The sequence below is a fragment of the Alligator sinensis genome, unplaced genomic scaffold, assembly GCF_000455745.1.
Source record: "Alligator sinensis unplaced genomic scaffold, ASM45574v1 scaffold674_1, whole genome shotgun sequence".
Lineage (NCBI taxonomy): Eukaryota > Metazoa > Chordata > Crocodylia > Alligatoridae > Alligator > Alligator sinensis.
Genome location: NW_005842032.1, coordinates 2,574,748 through 2,600,220, shown reverse-complemented (window position 1 = coordinate 2,600,220; position 25,473 = coordinate 2,574,748). Strand labels below are relative to the sequence as shown.

The following is a 25,473-nucleotide window of genomic DNA, read 5'->3' as shown; positions in this document are numbered from 1 at the left end:
TATTGCAGCTATAAATGTCACACTGCCAACTGAAATAAAGGTAAGTAACAAAGTATGTCAGCATTTTTTTTTTTTTTTTTTTTTTTTTTATCTGAAGAAGGGTGGCATTTAACTTGCACTACTAAGATGGGTGATATACAAAGGTAATTTCAGGGGGGTTTTGGTGAAAAGTAAAACTTTTATTATTAAACTGGTAAGAAAAATTGGAAGGGACTTTACTGGAATGGTTTGCTAATGCATTGTCTTTTGTGCCCTACGTTCCTGTCCACTTAGCACTTTTACTTGAATACAACATATGCCTTTTTTCCTGAACTGGCTGCTGGAAATTGGGGTAGGGGGCAGGTCTTCAGGAGCAGAGGGATCCTGTGGGAACCAAGCTACCTGGCCCCTCTTCTCTAGCTGGATGGGCAAGTTGTGCCTGCGTAATCAGCTGTGGGCCCACTTGACTCAAGACGAGTTCAGTTCCAGCAGGATGATGCAGCAAGCACTGTTGGCTGAGCTGAACTACCTGACCCCTCTTCCCTTCTTGAGTTGAGCCAAATGGTTCAGCCAGTGTCACCTGCCAAGTCAGCTCAGGGCCTGATCCTGATGGAGCTGAACTGCCCAACTCTTCAAGCTATATGGGCTCTCAGCTGAGCCCACAGATATGGCAGGCTAGGCTCTTTTCTTGAAAAAGTGGACCTGGCAGATGCTGCTTTTCAGTTTGAGAAGAGGGCAGCTTGGCTCAACCAGCAGTGCCTGTGCTGTCTTGCAGCTTAGTGGGTTATAATATAGCATCCGTGATGTTTTGCTTCCCTCTGCCCTGCAGTTGCCTGTTTTCTTTGAAAAGTTACTGTATTTACCAGGATTGTCAAAGAAAGATTTGCTTTTCTTTAATTCTGCCTGCCTTTCAAAAACAAAGTGCATGTCTTTTTCAGGGGGCATGTGGTATATGACAAAATATGGTATTTCTACTTCCTTGATTCTGCATGTAGAGCAGAACGGATAGAGCACTTAATATCAACCTGTTAGCTGGAGATGCAGCAAGCTGCTTATACATACCTTTATACATACCTTTTCAGAAATAAAATCTGATTACAAATATAGTATAATGGTTGTTAATATTTAGGCTTAGGATGCTGATACTAATTAATTTTTACTCTAATCCCTAAAAAGATTGTTTCTTGTGGTAGTGGTTTGTTTTTTGCTGAGGAACTTTAACCTTTGGGTAGATTTTGGAGCCTCTCAAATTTATAATGTTGCTGCCAACCTGATCTGAAGTAAATAAGAAAAATATTATAAATTGTTTACTATGGTCACCTAGAAACATGATATGCATGTCATTTTCTCAAAATCCTACGCAAAGCACATGCTCATTTTTACTAGTATTTAAGGGATAGAACTGCTACTGTAGTCTCCTATCTTGCTATCCTCACTGCAATGCCAACTGATGCCCGTTCTTAAGCTCCGACACATTACGTTTAAGACCTGAGTAACCAGACATGGTCTTACGTTGTTACCTGGCCACATGTTTATGCAGTTAATTGTGTGATGATAAAACAAGGAATAATCCACAAAGTTATTACATAAAATTGTGTGGTAACTTTGTGGCTGGTTCCTATCACACCATTAACTGAATGTGTGGCTTGCAGCCATGGGATCTTGCTACTTGCTGGCGCTGGGATCGTGATTTCAGATTCCCCCTGCACCAGCAATATGGTGTGATGGGATCTGAAGCTGGATCCCACAATTGCACCTCTTGCCATTTATGTATGGCATGGCAGGAAACATGGTTGTGGGGATCCCACTTCAGATCTATTGTGTTTTCATTTGCACTTCTGCCCAGGGGCCTACAATATAAATGCTTAGATCCATGTACATCTACAACCGCTTGAACTTTTCTTTTTCCTTCAGGTATTACCTGCAAGGAACCTTTTTGCCAGAGATGCCAAAAGGAACCAAATGTGGTAGTGTAGAGAGAAGGCAAAATGTGTGGTGTTGTGGTAAGCATGTGATGCTGTTTGAAGCCTCAGGCAGGACAGTATGAAGGGAGGTTGTCATGGGAACAGTTTTGGTGCCCAAGATTTTCTGGGTTGCTTAGGGCAGTCCAACTGACCATAAAGGACAGAAATTGTTTTAGTGGCAAGTCTTTCCACATGGTAAACAGATTCTAAGGCCATTTTGAGACTACTGCTTATTTAAATAGTCTGCCAGGAAATGTATCTGCACTCGGATGAAGATGTCTGTAAACATCTGCACCAAGATTTTTAAGACCAATACTGTAGTTGAAGACATTCCAGAAGTAGACACCTATTCATTTTAAGCTGCTTCAGTATGTGTATTATTGGTATGTACTGCTGCACATAGACTGTAATACTGGAGAACTGCAATATATACAGTGAGCAACATGGCAGTGTTTAAAAAAAATTCCTTTCACAAATGAAAATCCTATATTGTAAGTAGGCAGCCTGTCTCTCTCATCCTGTAATGTTTTTAGGGACACCTGCCTGAGTGATATGAACAATATCTGCTTGAAGCTGATCTTCCACACGGAAGATAAAGAAATTGGTTGTTCAATTTTTGCAGTTGTGAGAACTCTAGATATTCTTTTTAATTTCTAATCTGTTTTGTTTGTCTATAATTCACTGCATCTTGGCAGGTTGAAGCTGTAATATAACATCTTTTCCTTTCCGTGATTTCTGTGAGAAGCCCTTGCTTTTCTGGTATGGCATTAATATTACTGTGCAGATTGAAGAATGATCCATTGCCCAGGCTATGCAGCAAATAGAGCTGACTATTTTATGTGACTGGTATGTATTTTAGATGGTAGCTAAAATGGGGGGATAAAAATTGTCTTAAAAAACGCCACCAAAGTTGATTCAGTTCACCTTCTATTTCATCTGTGACTTTCAGAAAACTTCTACTCCATCTGGCCTTGTCTATATATCTCCCAGGATCAGGCATTGAAATTCCTGGATGAGATCCAATGGTGATGCAATTTGTTTGTGTCGGCTCTGTGCTCCTTTGTACTCATGACTGCTGCAAGATGAACTTACAATCATGATGCCATGTGATCTGATGATTATGGAATTAAACGGTCTTAGAAGCTCTCTTACAAAAAGTGGCTCTGATTACTTAAGAACTGCTCCATATTCCATCCAGAGTTGGTAATTAGGATGACTGTGTCATTACATCCAGAGTCTAAGAGCTTGTCTATTTGGGATAATGATCCAGAATAGCTATTCCACAACAGTTCCTTGTGTGGCTGCATTCGTTCTAGAATAAGAATGCCTTTTCTAATTTTATTTTAATCTGAAACCGGCTGAAGCCAGAGCCTGGTAAAAACTGTTTGTGTGAGAACCTGCTGCAGAATAATTTTTATGCTTTGAATTTACTCTGCATTTTTAATACAGAGTAACTTTCAGTTCTAGACCAGCTGTTGTTTTCTTGTTTGAGCAGCTTGGCTCAGGCTGCCTGCCACCTTCCTTGGGAAATTGATTCATTTTCCCCATTAACCCCTTCTATGATGTAGAATGTTCAACCATGAATGCTTTTTCCTCTTGCATTAAGAGAAAAACAGACTGTGAAATGGTTTAGCAAGAAAGATGCCCTCGTATTTACCTTCCTCATCTACAGTACAAGCGTGTGGTTGCAAGGTCACTTTTATTAATAGTTGCATTTTGTTATTTGTACCAGCTAGCCCATGAGACAGCATATTCTGGAAGGTGATCAACTGTATCTATCCTCAAGGTTATCTTTGTCAAACCATTTCAACATGTTGAGAGAGGTCTTGGAATTCGCTGCTGCTTTGAGAGAGAATTTGTAAACAGTGCCCTAGGAGTAATTATGAACTTAACTGTTAGGAGTAAGCTGAGGCATTATGGGGCAGCAGTTTAAATAGAAGCCAGTCCCATTTAATTTGGTATATATGAACATCTGACAAACAGCTGTATCTAATAGATCATTTATAGATACAACATAAGGGAAGGCTAAAGAGAGTAGATATCTTGGAGCATTGTCAATAAAATACAGGTTGGAGCTTTTTGCCCTGACCGCTTGTTTAGCATCAATTAAAAGTTATGCCATCTGACAGCTGGTCAAGTATGAAAAAAGTTGACTTCTGCAATCTCAGGAGCTTAATTTTAAATAGGCAGGAGCCTTCTTCCCAGCCTTTTAAAAATGGTTCCTCTCAGTCTAGCCTAAGACAGAGCAGCAGGGATGAACTTACTTGTATACTGCATGTTTTCTGGGGGTGGAGAGCTTTAGTTTCCAGTGCTATAAGTCCTAGCAGTTTTCAGGGGCACTAAATTTACTTTTAAACAATGTGGACTGTTAGTAGGACACAGGGCTGCCAACTGATCCAAGTTCCCTTTCCCTTCTGGCTCAGGATTCCTTAGGTGAAATCAATTATTCCTTTATATATTAGCCAACAAGGAGTGTCACTCTTGGCTAGACCCTTAAGTCAATATCCTGACAGATATTTAGGTGCCTGCTTCTCATTGAAATCAATACAGGTGAGGTACTTATGATTGTAAGGTGCCTAAGTACCTCTGAATATCTGAGCCTTAGTTTGCGCCTCTTCTGGCCCATTGTTTTGCTCAGAATTGGGACCACCAGAACTTTGTTTCACAGGGCAGCTGTATTGGGCCATAGTCCTAGTGTACGTGTCTGCTGGACATAAGAAAAATTAAGTCTTTTATTTCAGTGCTTGGTGACAGAACCCTTCAATTTTCAAGTTAACTTTAATTTCCAGAGATCAGCACTAAACTTTTTCTTGTTTCTCTTTCATCATGTTCCACAATTCTCTGCTGTGGAACTGTGACTGTGACAAAAATACAGACCTGGGTGGTACTGATGGAGTATTAGAGCTAGCGTTTCAAAGGAAAAGGCTGAGATACTGATAATCTTTCAGGAAAACAATTCCCTTGTGGGAACACAAAATGGAGAAGATGGAAAAATATGTTGAGTAATTGTTGGAGTAAGTACTTTTTCTATGCTGTCTCAGTACAATGTCGAACTGGTTAGATAAAACGATCGGCTCAGAAATATGGCAAATGGGTATATGGATGACTATATGGTATGTAATAGTGAATTTGACTTGGTATGTCCAATATGTATACAGTATGCTGTGTTTACACAATAGTTGCAATGAGTATAAAGCTCTTAAAAATATTTGTGTTAAATGGTTTATAACATCTGGTTAAAAAAGGACTGTATTTTACATACTCTTATAAACATTGCCTTTAAATTGCACTTGTGGATGTCACTACACACTCTGCCTGGAGCAGTAATATTCTTCCCCTTAGTTACTAATGTACTACAAATGGGGGAGAATGACTAAAAGGCCAAAAACAAATTAAAGGGGTAAAGTGGCACAAAAGGTATATGATAAGACAGAGAGCTATGATTATTACCATAAACTTAACATGACTGCATTACTCACAAATGGAGCATCATTGACTGCATGTTTTCCTAGACAAGGAAGTTATTAAAGTGAATGTTGCTAGTGAACAGCTAATTATAAAGATAGTCAGAAACATAAAGGCCAAAATTCTTGCTCTGTGCAATACCAAATCATACCAGGCTTGCTTTATTGGTTCTCTGAAATCACTGCCTTGCACCTTTTCATGCTTACTGAACCCACTAATCAAAATAGTGAAGTTCAGATTACCAGAATGCCGACTACAACATAGGTAATATTTGCCTGAGTTCAATTGCCCCTCTCCACCAGCTCTCTTGAAGGGCACCAGTTAATCTACACTAAAGCATCTTGAATTTTGCTTGTCTTCATCTGAGAGGACTTGTATCATCCTAGCTCAATGGGGCCAAAAGTTTTTACTACCAACACCTCTCCTGTCCTAGTTCTTTGTAAGTAGCAATGCTATCAACCTTCCTGCCCTGCAGGCCTGTGGCTGGGAGGTACTTTTCAGTATTCTCTCCACCATCACTGTGTCCCCCCAGTTAGGATCAGGTCTAACATGTCTGTGATCAATAAGGGGCATTTCAAAACCCCCAGTTCTCCCTATCATAGAACATCTCCCCCTCAATCCCTACTAAATAGGTGTGCCCTCCCTGCCAGAGTTGGGACCCTGGGAATAAACCTTTCCCCCTTGTTTGGTCCCCAGTTCTGTCTTTGGTGAAACAAGGTCAGCAGTTCCGTTTTCAGTCCTTTTATTTACTTTTTTGGTGTGGTTGCAAGCTGTTTTTTTTAGCTCTCTGTCCTCCCCTCTTTTTGTCTCAGCAAGGCAGCCTTGGAAACTGCAAAGGTCAGATGATGCTCAGCTTGTGACGTAACTTAAACACAACAGAAAATTAATCTGCCAGCAGGAAATTTGTCTCCTCTCAGAGCAAATCAGAAACAGGTGCTTTACCCAACATGGTTTGTGTGAACAGCTGCATTTTTAAGTCTTTTCAGGATAAGTGTCAGACAGGAAAGTTTTCATTGTAATATTCTGAAGTGAGCGTCACTGGGATATTCCAACCACATAAACACAGTTAATGTCCTCCCTTTTCCTGTCATCTCCTGCATGATTCAGTCATCTTGCAAGTGCTGCTTCTCCCAATTCAGGAACTGTCTGCTACTCCATCCAGCATTTATCATAATTTTTGTGTAAAACTATTTCCCTAGCAGATCTCACGGTGAGACTTTAGTAGATCTGAGGTAGGAAATTCTGTATTTTTGTAGCCCCAAGGATAGGACAGCATTGTGGTGTTAGTTAGAACAAATTCCTACCTGAAGTAGGGTAGACAGCCAATGTTCCGAGGTTAAGAAAGTAAATCCATCACCTTGTCTCCAGGAAGATAAACTCTTCCTGCCTACCTTCCAATTCATGAGAAGTGGAAGCCCAAAGTCAACTTTATTTGGTGGCTATCCAGGCTTCATTGGTCAACATCAAAAAAATTATCATCACTTTTGAACAGTAAATTCCAGAGATGTTCATCAGCCAGGTCATGGGCTGTCTCCAGAGCTCAATTTTTTTTCTAATTCCCACAAAGGGAAGGGTTACTTCTCACCTGAGTAGCAAGAGACCATAACAACCACAATGAAAAATTGGTTCTCTTAAATGTCTCTAAGTTAGGGGAGAAGAAGTTCTTTGGAAAAATCCAATATCTTTTATTAGACCAACTCAAGTTGGGGAGCTTTGACTGGGTAGATATTGCCACAACCTGAGTCCACTCTAGCGAGAAATTTCATCTGCAGCTGCAAATTAGCATGGAGCTCCGCTGGCCTGTTTAATACTTTTAACCAGCCTTCACTGATTCAAATAAATAGATTTGTCTCCTTCATTTCAGCACCCCTACTGTGCCCTTTCAGAATGGGAGGGTAAGCATGAAAAGCAGTCACGAGTGTAAACATGGATAGGACTGCGAATGCCCAGGTGACCTCAGAGACACCATTTTTGGTACTTTTCAAAATATCCAACTAACTGTTGCTAAAATAAATCCAGCGTTTCACAGCAAAGGAGATTTCATATAAAAACTAAAAGAACTCACTGGCCATAAAACTGAAGTTTGAAACAGACGCAATGTTTTTGGTAGTGTTGGAGTGATGTTGCAGCTATAACAGTATGGAAAATATGTGAATCAGGGATTGTTGGGGGTGATATTTTATGGACCAATTGCATGGTTGGGATAGGCTTTGATTCCATGTCACTTCCCAGCTGATTTCTATTGATTTTTCTCTCTATGGGGATGTATTTGTAGACTCTGTATTTAGAATTTCTTTTCACAAAGCTTATGCTGTCTATATACATCAAGGATAACATATCTAGTTTCCAAAGAAAACAGTGGTTTCTGTGGTGAAGTAAGCTCTAGGAATAGAAGTCAATGTCTGGACTCATGTCAGTTTGGTTCTTGGTGAGACGCTCTGAAATTATGGACCATGGAGTTTTACAGATGTGTTGAGTACAATGCCTTTTGGATCTGATTTCAAACCCCATCAGAGTTTCTACATTAGGCTTTGGATCAGGCCTAACTAACAGGTCTGTCTGATCAAGTTGAAACTTACAGCAGCAAAAACCACAGATTCTGCTGATCTGAACTGCTCATACAGCATGTAATGTTTATCTCTCTAACAGAACAATATTGATAACTAGGAGTGGGCAATTTAAAAGAAAATGATATGCTATTTAAGAAAATTAAAACAAATAGCTCTTATGACACAAACAATATTTTGCGTGTCCACCAGATGGCAGTGTCTGTCAATGAAAACAAAGCAAGGTTTAACCTGGGCGTCACTAGCTCAATTCAAATAGAATGAATGCATTGGTTAACAGTCAAAAAGCAAATAGTGTTATATGAAAATAGGGAACTGAAAGAATTATCATCATTCTACAAATCAGCAGTGTACCTCACCTGCCCTGCTGGGTTCAGTTCTAAAAAATCCTTTTCACAAAGGAGGTGGTAAAAACAGAAAAAAATCCAGAGGCAGCATGGGAAGAAAAACCAGGCCACAGCGAGGAGGAAAAATGTGGGACTTCTTAGAGGATGGATATGACAACAGTAATCTGGAGTTAGCTGTAGCAGAGGAAGTAATTTGGGCACACCCCTATTTACTCTCTTAACACAGAAACCGGGAAACAAACCAACAGGTCGTGCATCCAAAATTGATAACAGCAAAATCCTCTCACTTTTAGCCTGTATAACTCATCGCCAACTGATTCACTGAGGGCTTGGGCTTAGGAGGATTCACAAAAGGATGAGATGTTTGTGGAGAAAGAGCAATATCCACAAACATTACGGCAGGGGTCAGCAACCTGCAAGCCAGAGAGCCACAGGGCTTCTGCTGTGTTTTGGTGGCAGCAGCACTGTGCGAGTGCTCAGGGGAATGCGGGGAGTGACTCAGGTTTCAAATGAAGCAGCGAGGGCATGGGCTAGGTTGCAAGTGCCACAGGTGACAAAATGTTGCAAAATATTGTCAACCCTGTATTAGAGTGTAAGCTAACCAGAGACAGGCCTTAAGAAAGGATTCAGTAGAAACACTTAGCTACAGGGTTATCCATTAAGAAATCTGGCACCTTGTATAACAATCAGTGTGCAGCAGCTTTTTTAATAGGCCACATGCTTATTTCAAGCTGAATACAGATTTTAACTGGAAAACAGCAGGAGTTCTCTAGAGTAGAAGTAATAAATTAGCCTGGAAATGTTCATATTCAGCACTTTGCTTTTCCTCCAGGATTTCCAAGTACTGTGTGTTAATGTTGCTATTACAGAAGTGAGAAGGGGCTCATATAAGTAACCTACTTCCCCAATATGCAGGAGGAGTGGGGCCAACATGGAACCAGCTCTGCATCCTTACTTTGTGCCACGCTGCCTTCAGTGCAGAGTTCATCAAGGTGTAAACAGACTCGGACCATCATATTAAGCCAATGAAGCTTCCAGGTGTTCTGGTTAATTGCTGTAGACGAAAAGTAGAAATATGTGTTTTGCACTACTTACTGTGGGCATACCACGGAGCTTGACACGTGCTGAAGGACTTTCTTGGAGGTGGGAAGTTTCCTCCAAGGGCCAGGGAAATACTTGTTTGAATATTCATCTTTATTATGAACTGAATGAATAAAGCTGGAGGCTTGCTACTGCCTTCTTCCTTTCTCCTGGTTCTTCAGTGGTCCTCAAACTGTGGTGAATATGCAACATATTACTCATGCTCAAGGAAATGTTGTCTTCTAGATACAGGGTTTTCAGGTTGACAGGGAGAGCAAGGTTATAATGCCTGCAGCATACAAGCTCCTCAGCAGTCTTGCTCCTGAGTCAGTGACCTACTGTTGCAGAGCTTCAAGAGAATGCCATGCAACAGCTCTGGGTGGTACAGGAGCACAGACAGCTATTACTACTTGCCCTCGTGCACTACATTACTCAAATCTCAGGCAGTTCAATCAAATTACTTAAGCAGCTACCCATGGAGCATACCGTGTTTTTTTGGGGGTTTTTTTCATTCATTTTACAAGCTGACATAATTACTGTTTTGTTCAAAAGGCTCTAAAATCTCCTTTTTCTGTCGCTAAAGAAGCATGTTCAGGAAGTGGAAAATGTGTCTTGTTTGCTTATGACTACAGCACAACTGAATCAAGAGTGGGTTTCCTTGGGCAAGTCCTGGCTGTTTTTCTATGGTTCTTCCTTAGCGCTCCTTCTTCAGCAGCAAGCAACAGGGTAAGAAACTTTGCACAGATGAGATAAAAGTAGAAGCACTGTGGCCTTCACCTTTTTTCAGCAAAAGGCTGCTACTCAAGATGTAGGAGCCTGCAGTTCTGGAAAGAAGAGGTATTTAAAAGAAAAAAACATATGTTTAGCTAGTCACTAAACCAAGACATGTTGGCTTGGAACAGTTTATGTAATACAGCTGTCAGCAGCCTTTTTGCCATAACTGGCTGGAATGACTTGGCCCAGCACAGACAAAACTCCCTCCCTCTAGGCTATAGCGTGGTGTAGGCAAAGCCCCCACCGACTGCTGACCTCTGTTGTAGTATGAACAGTGTTCAGTTGAAAACATTATAGTAGTAGCACCACTCAAAACTTAAATCCTGCACATTCCTAAAGCTCCTGTGGGGAGACGGTCTTCTCAGTTCAAGACAAACTCTTGGGGTGAAGTACATCCTGCAGTCTCTGCTCCTTTGCTAGGCACCTGATCTGCATCATAAGAACCAGACTGAGTTGAGTCATTTCATATACCACCAAGAATTCCTCACCTTATGCTAACACTGCTTTACTCACTGACAGAGGAGAGGCTACAGACATTCAGTCACTCTCTCTCTATGTATATGTCAGCGACAGCATGAATCTTTGTTTCTTTAATGACTCTGCAACAGTTGAAAAGACTGTTATCGTTATTGCAGTGTTCAGCTTAAGAGTGTAGCATAGAACATCTTAGTCTCATCCTCCTCCTAGCTAATGTAGATGTAAACAAACCATTTTTTTCAATCAATTACTGTCAGCTAAGTATTACTTCCATTCATGCAGCTCAGAAAACCAGATTTCCTTGAGTATATATTTTCTTAGACAATTTTTTTTTTTTAAACCGAAATCAAAAGTAGATTCGATGCACCCTGATTAGTCATGTAAACAGAGAAATAAAAAAAAAATCCTCACAGAACTAAAAACTTGGTTCCTTCATAAAGTCGAAAATTAATTCTCTCCTGACTGATCTGAGGTTAACAGTTATCAGGAGCACAGAGCATGTGGCATGTAGATCCATCTGGAGGTGTCTGAGTTGCACCAGCACTAAATTGGCAAACTTGTCCATAAGTGTGTATATGAAAATGCATACACATGAGAGAGAGAGACATTTTCAATATGAAGTGGCAGCCATCTGGCAACCAGTTCTGTTCATGGCATTCTAGATATAGCTATTACATATAATGTACTTAAAAACCCTGAAGGATTGTGCTGTTTGAAGTGTTCTCCAATGCCACTCATTTGGTTTGAAATGTCAGGAGGACTGAAGAACTTGCTTTTTCCCCTCCTTTTTAAGCCAGTTACAGTACCCTTCAGCTCTGTGAAACAGATTAGCTAGGACCTGTATTGCACAGTGGAAAAGTTGCTGCCGTGCCTTTTCTCCCACCGTAGGGCTATTGCTACCCTTGGATCACCACTGTCCCAGGGTTCTTCCCTTAACTGCACTGACCACTTCTCATGTCCTTTGTTTAACTGTCCATGAGTCCTTTTAATATATCCTCTGAGAGCTCCAAAAGAGGAAGCTCGGGCGACGGAATGTCCAAAGGAGGGAGATTAGGTATTGGAATGTCTTTAGCCTTCCCAGCATTGGCTGCAAACTTCTGCCAAGTTGATGCTGATGTAGCAGTAGTTTCTGAATGCTGCTGAAGACCCCATAACTCAGATTTCTCCACAAAGTCGGCATCAACATCCAGCTCTTTCTCCACTGGGGATTTGATGAGTTTTGCCCGTTCTGCTTTCAGCTGCTTGTTCTCTCTCCTCAATTGCTCATTTTCAGCTACAAGAAATTCCACATGCCGTTTCAAATCTGCAATTTTGGTTGCCTGCTCCTCTATTATTGTTTTGTCATCTTTTGGAGCTTTGCTCCCAATACACGTTTCCAATGGCTCCTTTTTTTTCTGAAGCAGAAACAACAGTGTATCTGGGTCCCTGTCAAAGACTCCCTGAATTTCCTGTAGATGCTTCTTTGAGGAAGGGCTGTATTTCTGAGTAGTAGTAACCAATACATTTTGGTCATCAGTCTCTTGAGCTGATGGCTTATAGGAAGTCTGAAGATGGGCAGCTATATCCTTGTCTACATTCTGTTGGACTTTTAGCCTTTCTTCCCTCTTTGCTCTTTTCCACCTCTCCTGGATGAGCAGTATCTGTTTCATATGACTATCCCTTTGTAATTCCAGTGATAGCTGAGCCTGTGCAAGAACAAGATTGGCTGAATTAACAGTTAAGCTTGTATAACTTTATTTGCTTGAATATTTTGGCAGACCTGCCTGAAGGGAAACTTTGCATGTTATATAGGTAATATACCAGTGAATGCCCAATGTTCCCAAGCACAGTAGAATTAGACATCATACCACTGAATTCTGCAGAGCTACAATTTATTAGTGGAATGGTATTGTTAAGTGTGATCGAAAGAAGTCCAAAAACTGAATCGGTCTACGAACATGAAAGGGGAACAACTATGAGTCTAACTGAGGTAAGCAGAAAAATAGAGAAGTGTTAGCTGAAATGTGTTTGTTAATTCAGTGGAGAAGTAATTGAAAAATGTGAATTTTTTTTAGAAAAAGAATCCTATTGCTGTAGTGCATGGCTCATGTACTAGGTTAGGTGGTGGCAGTTAATGCTAGGGTAACTAACTAACCAGTCTGACCACAACTTGCTCAGAACTTCCTAAGCCACTGAACTGCTGGTCCAGATTAGATCTCTTCCAGAAGACACGTGTCACTCAATCCCAAGGACAAGAGGATGAGGGGGAAGTTGCCTTCTCCCTTATCATGATAATGTAACTTTATACCTTGCAGTGAAAATGGCCATTTGCTATAGAAATGGGGGGGGGGGGGGGGAGGGGAGACATCCAGTGACACTTGTTCTGATGTTGCATTCAACTTTTTTCCCTTGCCTAGCTCCAACAGATGTTGACCACAGTTGTGCTTCTTTAAAACTAAAAGATGAGAGCCAGGAAGACCGCTTAACCAACTACCTGAAGATTCCTCTTGCATCATGGGAAGGTTTGGGAAAATTGTTTAGGCAATTCAGTTTTTATACTGCCTCTGTTCTGTGGAGCCCAATTGTTTTCAAGGAGGGGGAAGAATTACATGGTTCCTGTCCCTGGCTACTCTACCAGCAATTTGTGCCTTGGAAATCTAAGTTAGGATCCACTGTGCAGTAATTGAGGGGCCTGATGACACTGGAACACAGGGGATTGCACATGTCCAAGGGACAGCGTTAGGGGTGCACAGTTGTGCCTTCTCCATTTCCCAGCAGCTGTAGTTAGAATTGAAGCTAAATGGAATCTCACCTGCTCTGACTGCGTCAGCTTCATGGCTTCGGTAAGGTATGCTGCACAAAAAACAGACAAGTTGGGAAAGACTTTAGGCAGAGTTGTGAAAGCTAGAATGCTCTCTAAAGCTAAAAGGTAAAGCTTTTCTTAACACAGAATCCATTGGCTGAAGCACACAAGTGCAGTGCTAAGAAGGTGCTTGCTGATTTTCTAGTGTCTCTACTCAGAGCTCAAAGTCTTAAAGGTCATTCTTTACACACCACCACCTGTATGAGATGTCTCTGCTTGTGCGGATCTGCTACTTGTCTGCATTCTTCTCCAACTTCTATTCTTCCCCAACTGCTCAGCTTGTCGGAGAAAGCTCAGCAACAAAACAGCCAGACTCCGATAGGACTTAACCCCTCAAGCACAAAAACAGTGTTGTCTATGTGACATTTCTCCACAGGGGTGGGAGGAAGAGGGAGTTAACTGGCACTACTAGCAGGTTGCAGAGTGGTCAGGTCAGTGCCTAGGACACTTGCGGGGTGGAAAGTGGTTAAGTAATGGCCCAGGTAAATATTTTGTTTGTTTCACTAATCTCACACTCACAGATTTTGTTAACCCCCTCCCTCACTCCATAGTGACTATTCTCAGGGACCGGCCACTAGGGCTGCGTGAAGTTTCGGTCCAGATTCAATTTGGTGGAGATTCGACCTGATTCGGTGGCTGAATCAAATCGAATCAGGAGACTCTTTAATCTCTCTGAATTGGATTGGAACTCTCCGAATCGATTCAGAGAGATCCGGAGATTTAGCTGTAGACACAGCTTTAACCTTTTTTCTACTTACCTCAAGGTAGCAGGCGGCTCATGAATGCTGTGATGCTAGGGTGGATAGAGTGTCCCACAGGAGCGTAGGGGGCTCCCCAGCATGCTTGGCAGCAGACCCAGAAGTGGACCAGAAGCACTTCTGGATCCGCCAGAGAGCACATGGAGTGGGGGAGGCAGCACTCCTGTGGGACACTCCATCTACCCCAGCATTGCAGCATTCACGAGCTGCCTGCTACCTTGAGGTATATAGAAAAAATGTTTGGAGCTGTGTCTGTGGCCGAATCGCTGATTTTTTGAATGAGCATCGAATCATCTGATTCAGCTAAATAGAATTGGGAACAGCGATCCAAGTCAATGAATCAAATCACTGTCCCCGATTTGGGCCAATCCGAATTGAATACGGCCCATTTCGCACGCCCCTACTGGCCACTGTCACACTTAGCAGAATCTGCTAAAAGTGCCCCATTTTTCAGCCTGCATCACTGGAAATAGTCACTTATCTGCTGCCTCCATACGAGATCTAACCGCTGCCTGCAACCTGCAACTAGTGCCAGTTAACTCCCTCTTCCTCCCTCCCATCCCTCTAAAGCAGATGCCTCCAACTGCTAGACACCAATTGTACCCTACTGCCAGCTGCATATCCATGGACTATCAAATATGAACATCTAAACGTGTGCTTAAGGTAGAAGCCAAATAAACTAAGTTCCAATGCAGAAGGGAAGACTGTCCAACCATTATAAAGATGGATCTACAGAGTTTCCTGGCATCTGATTTATAACCTATAGAAGCTGAACTTGTTACCCCTTAGAAGAAGAGCTTTTCTGGTGCCAGCAACCGATCCCTTAAGTAGATTAATATAACCAAGTACCAGTCAGCCACAAACTTTTGGTAAACAAGTTACACACTTGCCACACTGCACGGACAAAGCCTGTAATTCCAAGTAAGAAAGTTATTAAAGTGTCAAACTAATGTACCAACAATTAAAAATAAACATCACATTCCAGCAGAAGCCCCAGACTTTAGTTTTTCCAAGTACATAAAACAGTATGTCTAGTTCAGTATGCCCAACTTCAGTTGAGGCATTTGGAAACTGGGCTATGAGCATCAGCGGTGCCTACTCACCAGCTGCCTTTTGGTGACAAGAAATTGCTTCTTCATATTTTCCTGCTGCCAACAACCGGTCAGCTTTTCTGCTCTGCTGATGAGCCTTGAAAATAAGAGTAGTATTACTATAGTTAGAGTTGAAGCTAAAACTGTTTTAAAGTAAGTAGCACATACAGCTGTTTGGATACTCAAGGGGGTCTTAGCTCTCATACACCAGCCTCAGACTTAAGCATTTCCCCTGTACTTGCATCTCCTGCAAGACTTGCTGTGTAAGGATGCGCGGACAAGCATTCTGGGCAGATCCGACAACACAGAGGACCCTGCTCACAGTGACCATGTGCACTTTTTTTTATAAACACTGTGTATGAGTACATAGTAGTGACAGCCACCACAGCTACATAATTATATCAGTAAACAATGTGTGTTAGTGTTCAATAAATGTCAAAAAACTGGTTTAGCACAGCTGTTCTGAGGAACTAGCTTCCATTAGAATTATGACTTTATGCTCTACATTAGCCTTCAACAATTAAAACTTACTTAGACTATTTCTGACTAAGCTCCTCCTTGCTGTGTTTCAAACCAATAACCAGGAGGCTCATCAGCACTAACCCACTTTCCTGAAATCCTCAGACATGCATGGGAGATTTGCCTATTACTGCACGAGATTTGGCCTGCTTAAAATTGACCCAGGCCTGCAACAGGATAGAGTAATTCATGCAACTTATTACCCTTCAGTTATGACTGTTCCAAGCATATGTTTGGAATATGCATCACCTCATGTGCATCCTTCACCAAAGAACAGCTTGCTGGTAAATAAAACATCATGTGTGGGGTTAGCTGGGCATGAGATTTCCCCCATCCTCCATAGCATGCCTTTCTGGGAACTGATTCATTACATTTAGTTGAGCTGTGGGACTGCACCGGTCATTTTGCAGCTAGTTCCTGTATCTCCCTCTTTTGGCTTCTGGCCTTGTCTTTATTAGGACGCAATGGCCACGTCCAGATGAGCATGGAGATTTGGTCCCTCGGGGAATGCTCGTGCTATCTGCCCTCTGGTGCATGGCAGGTTACCCCAGGTGGGGTAGGGGAGGCAGAGGCCAACACAGTTGCTGACCCAAGCAGCCTTACCTGGGGTCCTGGAGGCCAGGGAAGCTGCAGCTGCATCACTCCTGCAGCTTGAAGCCTAGCTCCAGCCAGCCAGGCTCCGGTTTTGGGTGATGCACACTGTCCCCATGTGTGCTGCCCTACTTTTTTTCTGCACTGGTTTCTTTGACCCCTGGATTTTGGGGGGTCAAAAAAAACCCCCCAACCCTGTGCTGCAAGGCAGCAGCACAGAACACACGTGAATGGGCAATACGTGGTATCATAGACAGGTCTGCAGTACCACGTACTGCACAGTCACACTTGTCTGGATGCAGCCAGTGTATTTCACCTCATCTGAGCTATCAGGAAATAATTTGTGCAAACTGCCTTGTCTTTCAGCCACAGGTGGTGCTCAGGTGACAGCCAAACCCGAGGGAGTGGGGTGGGAGCAACAGCTGAGTGCCTCTCCCCTGATTTTATCTGGTCTGGACATCTCTCCAGGCAATGAAAACCTAAAAGGTAACTCAGGCTGTGATGGTCAAGACTGTGCCTTTTAGTCCACTGGTCTGTCTGATGGAAGAAAGCCAGGAAGGGGTGATGAGAGGGTGGGCTGCTTTACTCATTTTGTTTTCCAAAGAAGTCTACTTTTCTGGCATACCAAGTCTGTCATGTTTATTACTGGCCCCCTATTTCTCTTGCTTAAAAGTCCCAAGGACTCAGAGATCCTATCAGCTGGTCTATCTGCATGCACTAATTCAGATTTTATCTTTATGTAGCAAGAAGAGTTAGACTCGTTACCTTGCAAACTTAAAGTATGGGTTTATAGGCAGCATCTACCCTAGCAGTTTAAGAAAAATCTACTTAAAAACCCATGGCTTACGTAGGCAAAATGTTGTAGCCTTCTACCATCTCTGCAGATGTCAATGATAAATGCATCACGTGTAACTGGTATTCTTAACAAAATATTTCAGAAAGACTCAGCTGTGATTATCACTTGCACTGTTAATACCAGCCACTTTATCATTTACTTCACAGAGTGCCAATCCAATCTGTCCCCTATAAGGGGGAGAGACCATATTAGACAAAGCCCAGGAACTATGCTAAGGCACATAAATGCAACATCCTGTTGTTTGGTGCTACTTTGTTCTTAAGGGCCTGGTTGAGAAACAGCTGGACAGTTTTGAACCATTAGAGGAAGCTGCATGAGAAGCTAGTTGGCACGGAATGGGAGGTTTAAAAGTTTGTATTACTTTATTTGAAGTCCATCCCTTCCCATCAGTGAAAATTAAAAAGGAAAAAAATAAATATTCAGTTAAGTAATGGTCGAGAGAATATCTACAAACACATACTTTTGTGGGCCACTGAATATTGTTGATTGGTGGCATCAGAAAGGATCACCCAAACCAAAAGCCAGACTAAAATAAACACTTTTTTCAAACTTGATTAAGCAGTATTTTGAACCCTGCTCGACATGGCTGTGTTCTACTGATGACATGATGATGAAGAAATGAAATAATTGATGCAGTAATTAGCCTTCAGGTGTGACCAGTTAGCTACACTGCTGGTCATGCAACATTGTTACTATGATAAACAAGAATTTGCAGTGTCTATTACAGGCTATGCTATTTTTGAAGGCTCCTCCTGCAAAACAACCTGCAACAGGAAATGCTACAAATGTCAACAAGAAACTGTCACTTCCCTATCCACATTAAGATTGCACCCAGAGCAAATATAGAATAATTTTGAAGTGTAGGAAAACATGATATATACTATTCATTTTTCAGGAGGGGTTCTCCAACACATACATGTCTGGCCAGTCATCAATTTAGTTTATATATTAGTCTTCTGAAGGCTGTTTTCAATCTTCCAGGATTGAGTAGTTTAAAAAAAAAAAAAAAAATGATCTCAGACTAGATTTTTAAGGTACTGACAAGAATTCACTAGCTTATTTTTGTCTCTCTCTCTCACATCCACCCCTGCATTTGTTTGGCTACTGAGGAGGAAGGAGGTTTTTGGCTAGTATTCCAATATAAAGACTTTGTTTGTAGGAGCTCAGGCATGAGGACCAATCTTGTGCCAAGGAAATGAGCACACATTACTAGGGAAGAAGCAGATGAGTAACTTGCAAGTAATGTTAGCCCATCTAGAAATGTTTGTTTCAGATACAGCCACTTTCTGTGCCATTTACTTTTGGCAAAGGAGGTTGGTAACTACTAAGAAAAATAGTACCAAAATAAGAAGGTATACAAAAAAAATCAAGAATCTTCCATGAAAAGGATCTGCAGTGGGCCATCACCAGGCATTCTGCGTTTGGTGTTTTACATCAAAATAACTACTGTAAGAGTCCCAGTATACTGAAGCCAAAACTGCCCAGTGTAACATTTCTCTGCAACTTGGAACCAACAGCCCTTGTACTGGGTAGGGAGACCAGACCCGCAGAGTCCAGGTACACTAGGAGGAGGAAACTTTCTAAAATCCTGAGAGGTGAAAAAAATCTAATTGTTCACAGGAAGTCAGCAACCAGAGCCTCAATTCCACTTGCGAATGCCTGAAATCATTTTCTTCAGTGTAGAGAATTAAGTTTCACAAGTTCTTAAATTAATCTGTGTCATTTAACCATCTGACTATGGCTTTAATTAAGATAGTTAAGTATATGTAAAAGCCTCCTGAAAGTTATTAAGTATTATCCATCAGAGAGAGACTGGTTAAACAACTAAGCAAGCCCAATAAAGTCAAAGCTTTAGCTTAGCAAGTAAGAAGGCAGTAACTGAAGTATGTTGATAAAAATCAGACTGTTATCCAGAATACAGAGATAGAGATACAATGACAAAACTCTTTGGCCAATATCAGGTTTAGATATACTGATGCCAGGACAGCCATTCATTTTACTGTAGGGCAAATTCCAACATCACTGGAACTAATTTCTGCTGTGGAAACTCCTATTGGGGAGCAGTAGGTTTTGCTCTATTTGTGAAAACAAGGTATTCTTCACTAGGGGGAAATTTCTCATCTGGGAAATGTTTACTCACTTATTCCACCTTGCAAGTGTTTTTCCAACCAGTCAATTTTATGAAGACCTTAGAATATTCAGCATAACCAATCTGTGGGTCCAAAGAAAAGGATGGTGTTGCCTCCTTAACAGAAAGTGATACACCTCTAACAAAAGTACTTGGATGTTTAGCATGGCATCTCTTAATGACAAGTACCACCTCTTGTCTGGCCTATGACTATCTACTGTGCATTCTCAGTGCCAAATCCCTCTATGCACAACCCTGACTGGTAAGGTATCACAGAAAATTAGAGCGGTAAGGGACCTCAGGAGGTCATTTAGTTCCACCCTCTGCTTACAGCTCCCTGGCTAAACAAGAATGAACGAACACTTGGGACATCAATACCAGAAAGAAAGACAAGACCGGAACAGAACACTTTAACCTCCCTGAACATTTGCTGACCTCAGAGTGCCTGGTCTTAGAGAACAACACTTCAAAAATGAATTTGAATGGGAAATGACAGAACAAGATGTTATCCGCAGACGGGCCTGAGTTAAGTAGGGTCTAAACATGGACTACAGGTTCTTATTCCATTACCTCAGTGGAATAATGTAATTTTCCATTTTTAACCTGTGGTCTGCAGACCCCCAAGGGGTCTGTAGACTCCATCTAAGGGATCTGTGAAAGATGACTGTGATCAAAAGTATGTGAATACACACACTTACAATTCAAAGGGGTCTGGCACCTCCATTCAAAAACAAGTTCAGAGGACTGCAAATAATAAAAGATTGAAAACCACTGCATTACCTGAATTCCTTTTACAAACCATGCATCCGCTCGATGGGTTAATTGCTTTGTTTTTCTCTCTCCTATCCACCTAGCCTCTCTCAGCAGTGTCCCCTCCTTTTTCTGTCCCCTTTCTCTGCCCTTCGTATTCTCTGTCACTGCTTTCTATTCACCAGCTCTGCTTCCTACAGTCCCTTCACAGCATCTGATGAAATAAGTCCTCTGCTTAGGAAAGAGTATACATCTCCGATTTAATTCTAATATTGTAAAAGTCTTTGTCTGCCTGTCTGTCCATAACGCTTTATTTGCACTCCGACTGGCTGTCTCAGCAGCCAATCAGAGTGTTCTACACAGACAGACAGACAGCAGGGCACTGTCATGACACTGTGGAATGAGGGGCTCCTTGGAGCCAGAGGGGGATGGCGGGGACCAAAGCGCCACCATAACTGAGGGGACAGAGCAGGGGCTGGCCTCGCCCCCCTCCCACCCCCCCCCAGGCTGCTGCTTTGAGCCAGCAGGCCCCACCCCAACAACAGCCACCAGGGAGGGGTGGTTAGGCTTGAAAGGGGGGGGAGGGGGGAGGGTGGACAAGGGGAGCAGGGCCAGATGCTGGGTTCTGGCCCTGCCAGCTCCCCCGGGATGGGGAGCAGCCCCAGCCCTGAAGCGGTACGGGTGAGGGTAGGGGGAGCGAACCTGGCCCTGGGCCTCTGTCCCCGCCTGTCTCCCCCCCCGCCCTAACCAGGTGGTAGCGATGGAGCAGATGGAGGGGGGGTGGGGCAAGTGGTAGTGGCTCCATCCCCACTGCTCCCTGCAGGCTGCAAAAACAGAGCAGACAGAGCAGGTAGGGGGCAAGACCAGCCCTGCAGGTGGCAGCAACAGAGCAGACAGCGGGGCGGGGAGCCCTGGGGGCCGAACACAGGCCTTGATCCATGGTCACTCCCCCCTGCCCGTCATTCTCGACAGGCAATTGGCTAGTTAGTCTATAAAGGTGCAAATCTATCCTGCCTTCTGCCTGACTTCAGACTAACATGGCTAACTCTCTCCCCCTAAACCATCCCAGCCAAGTGTTTGTCTAACTTGCTCTTAAAAGTTTCCAAAAATGGAGATTCTACCCCTTCACTTGGTAATCTGTTGTAATCTTTAAGCACCCTCACACAGAGAGGTTTCCTAATGCCAACCTAAGTTTCCCTAGCTGCAATTCAAGACCATTACTTCTCATCTCATCCCCTGCGGCCACAGATAATAATCAATCACCATCCTCTTTATAGAAATCCTTCATGAATTTAAAGCTCATTATCAAATCCTCCAAGCTTCTCTTCTCCAGGTCTTTCAACCTTTTCTCATAAGTCATGTTTCCGAGATCTCTAACCATATGTCTGACCGCCCACTTGTTAGCCGACAGATTCTGAAGTCAGAAAGACCTTTATTGTTTCATGTATGTGGCAGAGGACCTTGTGCAAGAAGGTAATGAGTGTGATACAGCACCCAGATTCACCCCCTGGCTGGTGCAGGATGAAGGAGAGGTTGTTTCATCAATTTCAGGGCTGCTGGAGACCAGGCATAAGAATGTCCTATGCCCCACTCTAAACCTAGACCCTGGGAATGCTGGGATGCTAGAGAATATAGTCTCCGAAATGCTGGGGGCAGAGCCAGCTCCATCAGCTCCCACAGGCCTTATGCACCAGCGGTAGTCTGATAGGGGCACAGAAATAAACTCTGTGCCAGCACACAGAACTTACAAAATATGGCTGACTTCTCTCCCCACAACAGTCCTTGTCTTGGTGAAACAACAGCCTAAGCATTTCTTGCTTTCAAAAAAGCCACTGTAAAAAAAGTTAAGGACTCATGAAAATGGCAAACTGGGGATTCGTTCAAAGATGCCTGGTCTTGTGTTCAGTTCTGGGCAGCATGTGTTACACTGTTCTGTACTTAAGCTTCCTCTTTTCCCCGTCATCTGAGTGGTTGGAAAGGGCTAGGGCAAAAGGTGACTAAACCTGGGTAGTAAACTGTGGTGAGAAGCAGTGTCTAGCTCTGTCATCTGCCATGAGACAAACAGGTAAGCTGAAAATCTTGTATTTCTCAAGTGGAAGCGGGCATGAATGGGATACAAGTAAGGTAAATGGCTCCTGCAATTACTCTGACAATAGCTGTGCTAGATGTAGTCACCCTAGCACCTGAGCTCTTGAAGTGTTCAGCAATGAATTGATGCTTTGCCAGACCCAGGCACAAAGGAAATTAAAGAAACAAACAAGTTTCCAGTGTGCTTATAATGAAGCTGTGACAGGGCACCTCTGCCTGCAGCTAAGATACCTCACAGATGGTGTAAAAAGCAACTTGGAGGAAATACAGTACTGAAATTCTGTGTACTTAGAAATAATTTTGATAAGGACTATGAGGAGTTAAGATTTCTTTCGAATGAGATGAAGGGAAAACAGCCAGATTTGCAGCACCCTTTAGGATATGGAAAGATGGAAACAGGTTTTTTTTTTGGTTTGTTTCTGTGGAAATGAACAACTACAGCTTTAAGAATTAAGTGCTCATGTGGCCCTAACCTGGGTAGAGAAAAGGCAGCTTCTCCAAGCCTTTTCATTTGAGTGCTAGCTGTTGAGGAGAGAAGATGCACTGGACTAGTCAACATTTTTTGAAAGGCAGATTTGGCAATTTGTTTTTATATAGGGTGGGTTTACTACAGTCTCTTCAGAGCAACAATGTGACAGAATTTTTTCTTCCTTCAGTTATACTTTGTTTTTCTGCAACACAGCAGAAAAGTTCTTCACTAGAAAGGAACTTTTTAAATCCCAGAAAGCCATTTTGTCTGTTAGGCTTGCAATCCAAAGGGCGCTGTTTAGAAACCAACACATGCTTTAAGGCAACAAATTAGACACATATTACAATGTGCTATTTGCTAAGATGGTTGCAAATGAAATCAGGAAAACAAAGCTACCAAGATAAAGCGGAGGTTCCCAAGGAGAACTGTCTGTTGGGTGGGATTGCTTTGCTCAACTGTAAAAGACAGTTTAAAGAAGTACTGAGAGCAATTTACATTCTCTTGTTAACACCCCTTATTCAGCAGGGACTTCAGACTTTTTACCTTTCCCAAAAAAGAATCCTGTTAAGCAACAATGAGGCACAGATTCAGCACTCAATTCCTGAAGACATAATCACAAACAAATGTTTTGAGCAAAGATCAGAAAACAGCATGTCCTTCAGTCTCAGGCATTATATGAAAAGAGTATTAGGTGTCCTCCATAGGGATTATTACAACAGGATAGGAATAAGAAAGAAAAGTCATTTGATTGTGATTTTTGTCAATAAGTATCAAAGTTTAAGTCCCTAATATGGGCTTTCCAAAGATGTTTCCCAGAACTATGTTCACTTAAAACCTGTTTCTAAAGCATTTCTAAACACAGTTGACTAGAATCATTTGAAAAGAATCTCCACCCCTGTTTGCTATTAAAAAAAAATGATAAGATGAGACTCAGATTTCTGAAGAAAGTAAAGATAAACATATGCTGACTGTGCAATTCTATCACTGTGGTCAAGTGAGGATCAAGGCCACAAAGTCCGATATTAAACAATGTCCGATATAAAACAAAGTCTGATATTTCAGGACTTAAACTTCCCTTCTCTTCCTGCCCCCCGCACCTTTAAACAGGACCTCTCTGAACATCTCAACACAGCTGTATCATCAGCTCTTGCTTACTGAAAGGAAGCAGTCACTGACTTAATCTAATAGCCATATGGATTAGAACAGTGGTTCTCAATAGGGATGAGACAACTATGAGAACCTGCCAGGGATGTCATGATGTCACTGCTGCAGAGTGAAATTGCCCTATGCGCCTTGGTTTTTAGGAAGCACATGGAGCCCCGTTGAGAAACAGCTGCCACACAGGCAGCCTGTATGACTGCATTACATTATACAGGTCGGTGTACTGCTTCCGCTTTATTTCTTGCAGGTTTGGCTTGTGCCAAAAAATGGTGCGTCTCCCTACATTATGTTATGCAGGCAGATGCACTGGTTCTGCTTCAGCTGCTTCTCATATGCAGGGTGGCTAAGCAAGCTGGTTACTCACCCCATGGTTATTCAGAGCGTAGCCCTTTGGCATGCTTCTGCAGCCTCTCCTTCACTGAAAGAGTAGGAATCTGTCACTTGTGGAGAAGCTCTCCAAATTGCTCTGGAAGTAAACTGCTCAGTGCACACAGCTTTTATTAGCATAGCATAACTCCTGAACACTCATGGAGTTCTCCCTTAGCCTTTTCCTTCCCCATTCCACCCATGTCATTATATGGTAAAACTAGGAATGCCAAATTATTTCCATAGCTTGTTTTTCTATATGGGTTTTTAACACCTCCTCTTAAACCTAAGCATTCTCTAAATCCTAACTTTTAAAGAACTTGGTAACTATAGTGACCTACACACAGTGAATCATCTTTAATGTCCCCGCTTGTCTAGTTTAGATGAAAAGCTCTTCAAGTCCTCAACAATGTCCTTTGCAGGTTAAGAAACTAGTGAAAAAAAAATTATGACCAAGAAGCATTTAAGTATTTCTTGTTTATAAACTATACACTGACATACAGGAGGTAAACAGAAGAGGCTTAGTAGTATTATACTAAAGATTACATGGGAAATGAGATTGAGTGGAAGAAAGCAGATTGAGTGGAACCAAAGCAGCAGAATCTATCTGGATACCAATTCTAAGATATAACCCAATTCCCGTATATGTAGGGTTATCTTCCTGGTATCCTTAAGAAGATTAAGATCAGGGCTAGAGAAATCCACTAACTCAGGGTTTAAAGAAACTCTGGAGCCAGGAAAATGTTGGTGTTCTCTGGAAAAGGTACAAAAGCCAAAAGCATGACTGTTCTCTTTAGAGCCTGTGAGTGAACCACACAATAGTGTTAAGTTTTTTGTGAAAGAAAGGAGCAGCCATTCTCAACACATATGTAAGTAATACAGGATTTTGTGAAGTAGCCAGTCAAAACCCTGAAGTGAGGAAACTAAAAACTCTTAAGATTAAAACGCACAAACAGATGCAGAAGGCATTCCCAGTTAAAGACAGAAAATGGTACAATTCAGTACCATTCAATTCAATGGTACATATTAAGATCCAGATTTGCAGAGATGTTCAGATGCCTAAATCCCATTTAAATCATTGCAGCAGATTTTAACTAATCTCACCTCAAACCCCACTACTGAGATGACACAGATCGATACAAAGGCCAGTACTTATAAACATGATCACACTTCCAGATGAAATTTATAGTAGCTTAATACG

The 25,473-nt window shown here is 42.2% G+C and overlaps 1 protein-coding gene across 1 annotated transcript in view; it reads right to left on the bottom strand.

Annotated features, from left to right (window-relative positions):
- Positions 1 to 9,008: 9,008 nt before the first annotated feature.
- Positions 9,009 to 25,473, bottom strand: part of NRBF2 (nuclear receptor binding factor 2) — a gene marked incomplete at its 5' end in the record, with an annotated part of 19,397 nt that continues 2,932 nt past the window's right edge. The window contains 3 exons of the mRNA XM_025202633.1: positions 9,009 to 12,338; positions 13,445 to 13,485; positions 15,357 to 15,441. Of these exons, the coding sequence (XP_025058418.1) occupies positions 11,619 to 12,338; positions 13,445 to 13,485; positions 15,357 to 15,441 (846 nt within the window). The remainder of the gene's footprint in view (positions 12,339 to 13,444; positions 13,486 to 15,356; positions 15,442 to 25,473) is intronic.